The 13,838-nt window shown below is 35.1% G+C and overlaps 1 protein-coding gene across 9 annotated transcripts in view; it reads left to right on the forward strand.

Moving 5' to 3' along the window:
- The window catches only part of EIF2AK1 (eukaryotic translation initiation factor 2 alpha kinase 1), a 52,469-nt gene that overhangs the window by 26,480 nt on the left and 12,151 nt on the right, over nt 1–13,838 (forward strand). For 6 of the 9 annotated variants that reach the window (XM_044979004.1, XM_044979003.1, XM_044979008.1 and 3 more), the window contains 9 exons: nt 1,918–2,051; nt 2,482–2,513; nt 3,025–3,124; nt 4,475–4,555; nt 4,976–5,075; nt 6,750–6,807; nt 7,599–7,971; nt 10,617–10,728; nt 13,028–13,134. In XM_044979004.1, the coding sequence (XP_044834939.1) occupies nt 1,941–2,051; nt 2,482–2,513; nt 3,025–3,124; nt 4,475–4,555; nt 4,976–5,075; nt 6,750–6,807; nt 7,599–7,971; nt 10,617–10,728; nt 13,028–13,134 (1,074 nt within the window). In that variant the 5' untranslated portion in view covers nt 1,918–1,940. Of the gene's footprint in view, nt 1–321; nt 351–1,917; nt 2,052–2,481; nt 2,514–3,024; nt 3,125–4,474; nt 4,556–4,975; nt 5,076–6,744; nt 6,808–7,598; nt 7,972–10,616; nt 10,729–13,027; nt 13,135–13,838 lie in introns of those variants that run through there. The other 3 variants (XM_044979009.1, XM_044979002.1, XM_044979001.1) reach the window with 3 other exon arrangements.

Below are 13,838 nucleotides of genomic sequence, written 5' to 3' on the forward strand. Positions count from 1 at the left end.
AGAAATGTCATTTTTTAAAATGTTTTTCATATACAAGACTATTGAAATAAACTGTTGAAATAAGATTAGATATATATTTTTGTACTTTATATGTGTGTGTTTGGACAAAGCAGAACACTGTGATAGTCTACAAATTATCAACTATCGTTTTTTCCCTCTTAGATTAAAATTTATACAAGTATTCTATCACTTCCTCTATCTATTTCAAGACTAATGTACCTAAACCTACACCACTATCTTTACTCTCTATGTCAAGACAAATAAAAACAAATATTCTACCACTACTTCTAATATCTATTTCAGGATCTGTTTATCAGTACTATACCAGTGTCTCTACTGTCTATCCCAAGGTAAATAACCACAAGTTCTCTACCTCTCCTTCTCTTTGTCAAGATAAATATACACAACCAGTACTCTGTCACTGTGTCTACTATGACCCAATCAGGTGTTCTTTGTGTATTGATAATTCAGCACTTGACCCCTGAAAACTCTTGAGAGGTGGAAAGTTTCCATTAACTAATTTCAGCCAATAGAGGTGAAGTTTTACAAATGAACTGGAGAGGAAGGGCAGTGATTGGTGGTTACCTTATTAGTGCACCATTTAGTGACCCAGAGTCATGCCTATAACTATAATATTAAATTCAACAATTGTTCAACAACTTCCATTAATTACAATGTAATTTCTGTAAATATGGCTTATGTACATATTTTCAAAGAAATGTATCTATGTGGATAGTTTGCTGGGTTTAATAACAGGCTGTTTTTGAGCTACAATGATCCAAAGAAAGAGACTCAAGATATTTCCAAAAAAAATCCCTTTTAACTCATTAGGACTCCTAAACAGTTATAACTCCTTGGAACTTCCTAAACAGTCCTAAGTATTTTTTTTTTTTGTAACTGTCACCAAAATTCCATCTCCACTCTTCCAGTATGTAATAATTTTATCAGGCCCAGTTTTTTATTCCCCATAATGGACTGCATAAATGAACAATTTTGAAAGAGAAATTGGTCTTAACTTAATTGTGGAGCTATGACCAATGCATTCTTTGTGTATTTACATGTACATGCATATACATGTGCATACACACTAGGGGAATTAGCAAAAACATTGATACTGCCACTCTTCACTAATAGCATAGCGCTGATAGCCCATGGTAATATGAGTCCTCATAATTGTGAACAGACTGGAATGCTGTTAGCACTGAACTCTGAAAATACAACAAAGGTGCTTTATTTGTGACAGCCAAATGGATGGGGGGTGGTCAGATAATTTGTTCAGCTAGGAAAGGAAGGAGATGGGCACAAGAGACTTTCACCCTGAAGATAGGAGGTGAACGAATGCGGATTAGTTTGGTGGGTAGGAGGGGATTTCTACAGGGTAGCTGTAGTTGGGGTGTAATTAGTTTTAGTTTGGTTCCTTACCAGGAGTGAGGAAAAAGGTGTTAGGGTACATGTAATGGAATGCATTTGTTTTTTCAGATTCAGAATCTCTTTCAGTTATTGTTTTAAAAAGAATTCCTTATGTGACTGTTCATGCACTATTACCACATGCATTCCAAGCTCCATGTTGACTGAATTATAAATTATCTTCAGTTTCAATAATAAAGCAGTTACTTCTGAATAAAAAGTACAGGTCAAGATGGTTATATAAATACCCACATATGGTGTTAGTGTTGGCATTTGTTCCCTCTTCTGTGCTAAAATACAAGTAATTGTTGCTCTGAACTTTACTCATATTTATTTATATTGGGTGGGAAAGAGACTTAAAATGCAGTTGGGTACCTAGCTCCTGTTCATGTTTATTGATTCAGTTGATCACTATAAATTGTGACCTGGCTAAGAAATAATAAGAATTAAAGTTGCAATTGTTTAGTTAGGTTTCCTGTTAAATAACCTCTGTCCTGTTTCTTTTTACAGTAATCTGTCGGACATTTACTAGAATGGGCTTGCTCTCCTCTTTTGCCTTCTGTGATGAATTTAGTACTTTAAGATTGCAACATAATAGAGCCATTACTCAATTAATGAAAGCAGCTAATCAACAAATACTTGAGGTAAGATTTAAGTTTCTTTAATAACCTTTACATTACTGAACCTACATGTTAGGATTTCTGAAGCAACTTTCTTTATGGAACTATTTTTATATTTGGATTGTGTATTTTCAAAAGTCATACAAAATGGTGCTTTGGTTACACTTTGGTAGTTTGGGTGGGTGTATTTGTATACATGCAAATAGTAACTTAAAGTCTACAGTATTCTTGCTTTATCAGGTCAAAGCTTTATTTTTGTTCAGATCGAAATTTAGACATATTGATTTAAATCTGTTACTATTTTTTCTTATTTACAACATTTAGGAGAATAATTGGAATTGCTGTCCTGCTAATTTACCTTCTCATAGTGAAGTTCATACTTAACCATTAACTGCACATCAGTTTTCTCACTGTATATAGCTTCTTTTAAAAGTTGTATTTTGTTGTTTTATAGGAACTTGACAATGGAGATTCTCACATAGTCAGGTATGTGTCCAAAGTGCTGTGCCAAGTATTAAGATTAACTTTCTGTCTGAAGTTTTGCACTATAAAAATAATAGAATTCAGCTTAGCATGAAAATATTGCACTTGAAATTTTGGGTGTCAGAAATTTGATAAAGTGTAAAACACCTGTATATTCAAAAACATAAGCTTACTCTTTAAAAGGGTAAAGATGGAGACAGATTTCATATCGCATTTCCTTCATGTAGGACATTGGGTTTTACTTGATGGGCTGCTGTATTACAGTTAATTTTTTTTAAGTAGTTGTGACATGATAGCCAATTGCCAGGAGCAAAAGCACCCCCTTAGTGTTTGGCCTTTGATGATGCTTGGTTCTCCATATGGGATTCACAAGTAAATTTCTAGATAGTGTCATAGTACTTAGCTATTTTTTCACAATGTAAATGAAGTTTCTGTGTCATCTCTATCTGTGGCTTACATAGTACCTTATGATTTAGTTTAACCAGTCATAAAATATACTTTTTTTTTTAATTAGTGAAAAAGAAGTTCTCTTTGAAGCACAAACTTCACGCTACTTAAATGAATTTGATGAGATTGCAAGACTAGGAAAAGGGGGATATGGTACAGTATACAAGGTATTTTTATCCTCTATTTTAACAGCTTTGTTAATAACTGTTTGAGATGGAAAATAGTTCACCTGATTGTTTTTGTTCTTAGAAATATGCAATAAAACAAATACGAACCGAACCTGTGTAAGAGGTTTTAATTCTTCCTTTCAGAAGGGTGCTTTCTGAAGACTCCAATGCATTTTTGTCTAAAACAGAATATATTGTATATTTCACCTTTGTGTACAGTCTTATTCTTATATCCTGAATATGAGAGAATCCTTACTTCTCATAGTACTTGGATTTATCTATATAAAATAAGCAGGGAAACTTATCTTAACTGTGGTTGATTAAAAAAGAAAATTATTTTAATTTTGAATATGGGTTGTACCAAACACTGGTGAATAGTAACTATTATTTTTACTAACTATTTCTATTGTAGTAGCACCCAGAGGTACCATTGTAGTGAGTGTTATATAAATGCCTAGAAAGACAGTCCATTCCTCCCCCCGAGAGCTTACAGTTTTAGGGCTTGATTTTCAGCAGTGATGAGCCCCCACTGTTCATAATGGCTTCTCTTCTCAGCGGATGCTGAGTTTTTCTGAAAATTAGGTGCCAAGTAACTAGCCTCGTTTCCTCTGTCAATCATATTATTATGTTGGGTGGATATTTTATAAATCTAAAATAAAATATATTTTAGAAAATGAAGGTATTTAGTTTCAGACTCAAGTCATGTAACTGCCTAAACTATCTGTTCGACTTGGTATTTAGCTGTGACACTCTGAATGCCTTTCCCAGACCTGAGGATTAGCTGTTTGTAGCTCTAAAGCTTGTCTCTCTCACCAACAGAAATTGAACCAATAAATATTACCTCATTCACCTTGTTTTTCTGAGTCATGTGCTACTTGCCAAAGTTATTTTAAAAATATTTAGTTGCATTGTAATAATAAGCAAAGAACTCATTTTCTGTCTAATGTTACCTCTCTAATGTTACAGCCGAAAGACAGTAGTTAAAAATACAAATAATTTGTCAATGTATCATTGGCGAGGCTATTCAGATCAAGAAGGAACTTTGTGGGCTTGGATCTGTAGTCTCGTTGAGCAGCACTCCATATTAAAGGGAAGGATGGCTGCAGTGGTGTCCATTTCATTTTATGTTGGTTTTGACTCTTGTGCAAAACTTGGCACCTCTTCATTAGACATTTACGGCCAAATCCAGAAGACCTCCTCTAATGTCATTGAGAGGTTATCTGAATAAAGAGTGTAAGATTTTGACTCTTAGGAAACAAACTGTTGTTGTTCAAATGAGTTTTTGACACACTGATCTAAATTTGTGAAATTTGCTTTTTTTTACTTTTCCCTTTTTAAAATTATTTTCAGGTCAGAAACAAATTAGATGGACAGCTCTATGCAATTAAAAAAAATCTTATTAAGAAAGCAACCAAAAGAGATTGCATGAAGGTATGAATTTATTTTTCCATGTTCAGATTCTCTGTTTAACTCTGTGCTTACTGTAAGTGGTTCCTAATATAATTAGCAGTGGCATTAATGTTGGTTATGGCAAAGTAGTAAGTGGGCATATCTCCTATTTTATAAATTGTGTATCTTATCATATGTTTCTAAACAGGAAGAATGTTTTATAATATTTTAGTGATGTTTATTTAGCCCCAATCTGAGTCTAATATAAAACATCAGTCTGCAAGATCTGAATTTTATTATCCTTAATGCTGCAAAATAATAATCTGTCCTCAAATTCTTAAATTCCAGTAAGAGGTAAAATAACTATATTTAGAATCCTTTGGTTTTTTTTCCCCTTTGGGTTCATCTTACAGTCAAATTAAAGGATGATTATAAAGTTGCTTTTTGGTCTTTTTATTTCAGGTATTGCGAGAAGTTAAAGTGTTGGCTGGCCTGCAACATCCTAATATTGTAGGCTATCACACTGCTTGGATAGAACATGTTCAACAAGCATGTCCAAAAGGGGAGTATTATTTGTTATCATTGTAACTTCATACTTCCCATAAGCATGTCTGTTCTATTAATTTACAGAACACTCAACTCTCAGAATTGATGAAGGAACCAGAGATTTTTCCAAACATTTTTTTCTAAGAAGCATGACAATGGCTATCAAGTGCCCTTACCTGTTGCACTGTCCTGATCAAGAGATTTTTGGGGGTATAATGGTTAATTTAGAAATGCAGGACATCTAAATCTACTTATTAAAATATTTGAGTAGAATTTTGGATGCTGCATAGGGTCCAGTTGAATCCAGTTTAAAAAAAACAACAACAAAAAACTCAGGCAAGGCATAGCAGTGTGGCTAGGTGTAGAAGGGACCCTGGGGGAAGGACCCACTTGAGACCTTTGGAGGAAAAGCACTGTATTAAGGAGGTTGAGAGAGAAGTCCATTTGCTAATAGATTTTGAAATCACAGATCTGTGGTGGTGTCTGGAGATCTCTTTCCAACTTTCCCATCTTCCTAACTGCTCCAGAAAACTTTAGAAAAATTGATTCAGTCCAGAAATAGTTTAATGGCAAAATGTAAACTGCCTCTTACTTTGTTTTCCATATTAGGGTTTTTTAAATATTTGGTGAGGTAAATTGGGGTTTCTCTGTAGCTTCTGAGCTTTCTGTTGGCAGAATCTGATTTTGAGACATCAACTTCTGTCACTGACAGGGAGGCACTGTTTCTCTGTTCTTTCCCCCACTTCTTCTGTACTATGCATCTCCTCTTATTTTCCTTTTTCTTCAGTTTTCCCTGCCTTCTCACTTCTCACCACATTACCTCTAGAATGCCTACATCATAGCCTCACAATCCCTCTCATCATTCTTGCTGATCCTGTTTCTATGGCATAGCAGCACTCCTGTTTGTGTGTATTACAGGCATGGAGGGAAGAATGTCAGTAGGAAAGAATGATCAGGAAGGTGGTGCCACAGGAATGCACACAGGCAACTTACTCATTGAGATGGAAAATACCACTTGTTATTTCTATTTAAAATACTTGTGAGATGCACCTTACAACAGTGATGTGGACAATATAAATATCTAGATGGATTAATAAATTATATGGTCTCCATCAGCTTAGAAAATAGATGTCCCACATTTGTCTCAGAAACCTCTATGTATGATAAGCCACTGAGTTACTGTTTTTCATAAATATGGTGTTTGATTAAAGTTACTTCCAAAATATGTTACATCTAAAATAAAGGGTTAGCTGGTGTACAAATTTCATTTGCTTCCCATCTCTTTCACTAATTAAAAAAACCCTATTTCAGTGTTAGCTGACATACTAATAATGATTTCCTAAATATGAAAACTAAATTAACATATAAAAGAGAACCCAATACATCCCTTACAGTGAGAGTTTCTTTTCCCTATAACACTTGGTTTTTCTTATTTAAAAAAAAAAAGAGAAGTTTAAAATATTGCACTTTTGAGGGCTGTTGGTTGGTTGAATGAGAAATGCCCTATATCACTGTTTCCAGTGAGTAAAAATATAATGAGGATGAATGAGGTTATGTATAGGTAAAACCCCTGCCCTTCGTTGTAAGTTTTTACTAGTTTAATCATTAACTATAGCTGTAATGTTAATATGCAATGAAATGTGTGCTTGTTTTGTTTTGTAAAATGTGACTTTTTCTGTTCATCTAATAGATAAGACAGTCCTGAAGCTGCAGTCACTCAAAAAGTCTTCCGACCAAGAGAGTGGCGAGTAAGTATTGCAGTGTTAAATGATAATATTAATCTGGGTTTAACGTAGGGTCTTTCTCCATGTAACATTAAATGTTGTAGTGTTAAACTTATATTACAGCAATATTACTTCCTTGTATCAAGTAGTGAACTATTAGGCATCAGTTATTCTTGTATTTGTTCCCCTTTTCATCAGATGTCTGAGGGTGAGAAAATTTGTCTAACATTCCTCCACCTTGGGAGTTAATAGGGTCTATCACAATAATATCTAACATTATTATTAGACATACAGACTTCACAAATTGTTTACTATTCAACAACAAGATTCAGTTCAGATTTGGCATCATTAGGGAGGTAGAGGGTTTCTATTCAAGAGAAAAATGTGAGGATTTGCCATCTCAAAGATGAGAGGGTGGGAAGGGAGGAAATGTAATAGCAACACTTACCAGCTGGAAGGGACATAGATGCAACAGACATCTGTCAAATGATCACGTGGGGCTGTAACTGCTTGTCTCTGCCAAACTGAAAAGGTCAACTATCAGAAATAAGCCCTCGGAAGAATATTTTAAAGGGTGACCCTACAATGGCAATTGAGCAGTTGTAAGGTTTCTGTAGGGAAGGGGCAGAACTCCTGCTTCTAAGGGTAAAACAAATATTGGATATTATCCCAGTTTTCCCAGGGTTTGAAATAGCCATATCTCTTTTTATAACATTTCCAGAATAAAAGCTGAAGTGCAATTCTGACGTCTGCCTCTTGTTGTGTTTAGTAGATAACATACAAACTGTATATACTTATTGATTCCTTCTCTTCAGAGACCAGTGTCATATTCAAAATATGGAAAGCAGCAGTTCCATTATCTTTGCTGACCTTACCTCAGAAGAAATTAAATCCTTTGGAAATACCTTTCTTGAGAATCAAGATAATAAATCAGTGCAGCATATGGATATAACGAAAGATTTTACCAATGGAGATGGTGAAGAAAGAATAAAAATGAATAAATGTGAACCACTCACTGACTCACAAGAAAGTTGCATAAATAGTACTGCCAATGGACCAGTTTATTTAAAAAATCATCTATCACATGGACTTCATTCTAGTATGAATAAAGAGAGTATCATTTCAAGTGATTCTTGCACTGAAGACGAATGCTCCGAGAAACATATGTCTGTGCACAGGCAGTGTGAGGTAAATAAACCCCTCTTTAAATACATTTAACTGATGTCTGATGTAATGATATGTGCAGAGTAGTCTTAAGTAAGTGTGCCCATGAATTATAACAGTGAATTCTATAAATGGTATGACTGGGATTGGAGCCAAAGTCTAGTAATTTTATCTCAATTGTTTTTTTGAGTGGATAACATAATTACAGGGATGCTCACCACAAGAGTTGCCAAAATTTAGCATTAAAGAAAAGTCTATAGTATTTGTAGCTTTGGCTCTCTTCAGTTAAAATTATACATATAATTTTAAAAATCAGAAATGCTATTCTTGTAAAAAACAAAACCGAAAACCCCAAAAACCCAAATAAGCCAAAAAACCTCCAGCATTCTGCACTAGTGACCAATCCAAACATTGCTGACGAATGCACCTAAATGTGGAGTGTGCACATTTTCAGTTATCTTCCAGTCAGGCAGTGTCACTTATGGAGAGGAAGAGGGAAGCAGAAGCAAGTGGAAGTGGGAACCACTTGGTGAAGTGTAAATACTGAGGAGAAAGAGACAACTGAGCGTCTGGGGTGGGGGTGGAGCTGCGTAGCCATGTCAGGAAGGTCTCCAGACCCTGCTGCTGTCAGAGTTCCCACATAATGAAATGCTCATTTTGGCATGGGAGGGTTGCTTCCAAAGATCTGCAGCTTTTATGGAAGTGTCCTCTGGAGTTTCTGAAGGGAGATGCAAGGAAAGAGAAGATATGGGGCAGTGCTTGTGGGAGAGTGTCAGAATTTACTAGCTAGTGATGATAGGCTGGGTCAGGAGCCAAGAGTTCTAGGAGAGAGGGTGTTATGTGTGTAGAAATTAGCTGGTTAGGATTTAGTGGGGCTGGGTTTAGATTGTGCTGCAAATGGTGAAAAGGGAGTATAAATAGGGGAATTGAGTGAGAGGGCAAGGAGAGATCAGGGCTTGTGTTAGTGGGAAGTAATCTTCAGGGGACAGGAAGCATAGAAAGCAAGAGAGTTGGGTGAGGCATGACATTGATGTGTATAAAATGACTTAATTAAAGGTGCTGGGAGATACATGGGTGAAATTTTGACTTTTAGGAAGTGAGGTGGAGAGGAGGGAGTAGGAAGTTGAAGAGAAGGAATCCGACATGGGCTGTGTTTTTGGAGGATTATCAGGGAAGCAGTTGCAGGACAGGAAGCAGAAGCTTTACATATGTAAAAGAAACCAGATAGAAGATACTGTATTAACACATTAATTGTATATTTAATATTCATACTTCTGAGGACTTAGCATGTGTTCAGTTGTACAAAATGCTGCTCTTTTTTGTTCCACCCTTCAAAAGTGCAGATAGGCTTTCCAAGCAGATCCAGCTAGATGAACATATGCCATGTGGGCTGCAAGTGAATCCATAAACATCAGGAAATATAAATTCTATCCCCACTTTCTTAACAAAATAAAATAAATAAATAAATAAAGTTTTGAAAGTAGATTTCTGTTTTGAGTTTCCAAAGTGGTGTTAATAACAAAACTTAATTTAAAAAATAAAATAAAATGCTATTTAAAGCTGATCATTTTACCTTTTAAACCAGAGATATGTCTTGCTTCTCAAAATATCTGTTGTATAAGTTTTTTAAAGATGTTTGCTACAGGCATCTAATTATAAAATGAACCAACACACTTTGAGAAATTGACTATGTAATTACATACTCAATGTGCTAATATATAATACAAGCTCTTCTCCTGTTTCTGCTCCTATTGAAATCATTGGCAGAGCCCCCGTTGAGTTCAGTGGTGCAGGATCAAACTGCTAAAAGACGGAGAAACTGTGTAATAATATGATACAACACCTGTATGGAACCAACTACAGTGTCTTGCCTTATCAGTTGGGGTATGGACTGCAGCTGGGTAGCTATCAAATTTGATATAATATCTTAAAGGGACATTGTTGGGTAGTTGAGGTCCAATTTTAGGGTTTTCCTGTGGGGATATGAAATTGATAAATATGATCCTAAATTGAAAATAGCATTTCATCTCAACAGTGATTGCACCCAGCCACTGCAGGGTCGTGTTAGTGCATCATCATCAGAAAATGAAACTGACTATAAGGGAAAAAATAAATTGACTAGTCCGGTCTGAATGCATTTTGCTGTAAAGGCAGTGAGATCCAGTGTTTTGTTGATTCTGGTATTATATTTATCAAAACAAGTATATTTTCCAATATTGATATTCTTGTAAATTATTTTCCTTGATCAGAATGCTTCCCTACATAACCCATCTGAAAAAGAAAAAAACACACCACTAAAATCTTTCCATAGACTTACCCAGATACTCCTTGATATCTTAAGAATATATGTCCTGTTGTTGTGTTAGCTTTTTTATTATTTTATCATCATTCTGGGACCAACATGGCTAGAACAACATTGCATACAGCTCGTATGCTTTTTAAACAGTTATTACTTAGTAACATTTGAGGAATAAGGAAAGCAAAATAATTGTACATTCTCTTTTCTCACCTAAAACACAATTAATTTAATACCACTGTATCTGCCATCTACTGCGTACTCAATCTTAGTTTAAAACTGCAGATCATTTGTCTTGAAAAAAAGTAAACTTGTATAAGTGATCATCCCTTATATTACAGTGAAAAAATATGTACCAATATTTTCCTGTTAGATGGAGTATTGTCTGATGCTTCATATACAGATGCAACTGTGTGAAATCTCCTTGTGGGACTGGATTGTTGACAGAAACAAAAGATGTGGTGAGCGAACAGAGGAATCTTCCAGTAAGATTTATACTGTTTGTTTTTTGCCCTGTATTTATATTTAAAAAACAAATATATTTTGATTTTCTATTTGGAAGTCAATAAGTTTGATTTTATACTTTATTGACAGCAGTTAAAAACATGGACCTTGGTTATTAGGTCCTTTCCCCTTTTCATTCAATCAGAATAATAGTAATTTAGTAAAATGTGTGTAGTCTATACAGATGAGGTGTTTGTAGAAGAGACTTAAAATTCACCCAAAAGTGATGGGTGAAAAACTATGCATGAGAAGTAGGACTGATCTGGAGAAGTAGAGCTGCTGTTGAGAAGGCCTGTCCCTTTTCAATGAGCAGTTTAGATTATGTAGATTTTGTTCCTTTTCCAGAACAATTTCAGTTGATCAGAATGAGCTATGTTCCAAAAGCAGGTGTAATAATTCTTAATTGTGGTTACTTGGTCTATTAAACATTAGTTTTCAACGACAAGGAGATAGCTTTATAGTTTATTCATTTTCTCTAATGCAGTGCGTTACAACGCAATTGAAAGCTTTAAAATTTATTCTTGGAGAAACAAAAAACATCCTACAGCATTATTTTGATTGACCATAGTGAATTTAACATCTAGTTCCTATTGGAGCAGTTCTTAGATGGTGATGTCAGCAGGCTTCATTAACTGTTGATATCTAAAGGGACAGGTCTTTTAAGGACAGAGCTTTAAATATATGCTCTACCCCTTTCATAGTGTGAAAAGAAATCTGCTTAACACAGACTGTTCTATAGAGCTATAAATCTTGAAATGAAAAAATGTGGCTTTAATTTGATGACTTATCACATCACTTTTGAGATCAGTTTTTTTGTTATATTCTTTGCATGGAGTGAGATTTCCTAGCTGCTTGGTTTTTATTTGTTTCCCCTTCCCTCCCTCCTTTTCCTACCTACAACTAGTCTTTTTGGTCTCTTAAATTAAGCAAGATTGGGCCTGGTTGAGAATTGGATAGAAGAACTCCAGTATAATTTGTTCTTACTTTGAAAAAAACATTGACAAAGACTCACACAAGAGGATTTAAGTGACCCCAAGCGGTTATGGGGTGAAAGGTAAACTACTACCATTGATTAGAAACTAAGAAACAGAGTAGGAATAAATTATCAGTTTTGAGTGTAGCAAAAGGTTAACATTGGTGAGCCTCAGGGTTCTGTACTAGGAGCAGTGTTTAATATATTTATAATCTGGAAAAAGAGTAGAACAAAATGAGGTGGCAAAATTTGTAGATGACTGTTTAGGTTAGTCAAGGCTAAAGAAATCTGAAGACCTAAAAATGATACATGAATAGGCAGTATGATCATAGATGGGTTAGGCTCTGTAAAGAATAGAGTATAAAATAATACAGAAAATATGCCATTATATTAAATTGGCATGCCCTTACCTGGAATACTGTGTTCAGTTCTGGTCACTTGATCTCAGAGATATAGCAGAAATAAAAAGGGCTCAGTGAAGGACAGTGAAAATGATTGAAGGTACAGAAAGACTTCTGAATGAGGAGCGACTGAAAAGACAGATTATGTAGTTCAGAGACGAGACAAGTACGAAGAAACATGATAGAGGTATAAAGAATGATGAATGGTATAAAGATGTCAGCCATTTTCAACACCATCTTGTTGGAGCAGAGATCAATAAGACAGGCACATCAGTGTTGAGAATTTCAAAGCAGTGAAAGGGATTTAGCCATATCTTCTCCATGAATAATAGCGGATGTGAGGTTAAATCTCTTGCATTACTTTGAAACTCTCAACCCATGATTCTAGGAGAGAGAATAACCTCTTACCTGGAAGTTTTTCACTTTTATTCTTTCATACAACATTTTTGGATCCTCTTTAGGAACCAGAGGACCAGGAACTTCTGTGATTTTTAACTCCACAGGACATTTCAATCAAATCGAAAAGCAACAAATTTAACACCGATAAAAGTAAATACTTTTTTTTACAAAAGACATAACTTGTGGCAACAGTTTTCATAAGCTAATTATCATTGATGCTTAGTAAGATTCAGAAGCGAATTAGACATATGTGTAATGAGCACATTCACAATTAGATTAGAGCAAAAGGATATAAACTCTTTCTTTAGAGCTCATACACCAACCACTATCTTAAATAGGAAATTTCCTATTTACACCATGGGAAATCACTTTTAACCTATGCTAATTTTATATAGACTGTCTTCATGTTTGCAGATAAACTGACACACCATTTTAACATAGATTTACAAAACATTTTAGTTTTAGCAAAATCAGCTGAAATAATTAAAAAATTTAAATTGTTTTAAGGTCCTTATCACCTTGTGGATGTCAGCTGGACATCAAAAATTTTTCAAGAGTTACTGGAAGGAGTATACTATATCCACAGCAAGGGAGTCGTACATCGAGACATTAAAGTAAGTTGAAAAATCATTAGAGGATGCAGTGTGGCCTAATGGATAGAGCACTGGACTTGTATTCAAAAGACCTGGGTTCTGCTATCAGCTTTGCCACTAGCATGTTGGGTGACCTTGGGCAAGTTGTTTCATCTCTCTGTGCCTCAGTTTTCCCATCTGTAAAATGGGATAATGATTCTGACTTCCTTTGAAAAGTGCTTTGAGATCTACTGATAAAAAATGCCTTATAGGAACTAGGTATTACTATTAAAGATAGGAAAGACCATTTGTGTGATGGAGTTGCTGATAGTGGCTCCATAGCTAAGGCTGAGCTGAGTTTTGCACTTAAAGATTCAATCACTTAATGTATGAAGAATATACTGCACCTTCCGCAAAATTACAGCACTTCGTGACAGAATGAATTTGCTGAAAATTTACAAGTAAACCTATTAATTAATTCGAGTTAAAATTAATTAAAATAGGTTCCTTTAAGAAATTTAGCACCGTTTGTCAGACTGTTATATGTCCCAAATGAGCTCAGGTTAGGCATTTTCTAACTATAAGGCTATGTTTTAGTCATGGGTATTTTTTAGTAAAAGTAATGGACAGGTCACGGGCAGTAAACAAACATTCATGGCCTGTGACCTGTCCATGACTTGTACTATATGTCCCTGACTAAATCTTGGGTGGGGGGAGGATGGGGGTTTGGCGAGGCTGGCAGGCTC

The sequence above is a fragment of the Mauremys mutica genome, chromosome 11 (assembly GCF_020497125.1).
Source record: "Mauremys mutica isolate MM-2020 ecotype Southern chromosome 11, ASM2049712v1, whole genome shotgun sequence".
Classification (NCBI taxonomy): domain Eukaryota; kingdom Metazoa; phylum Chordata; order Testudines; family Geoemydidae; genus Mauremys; species Mauremys mutica.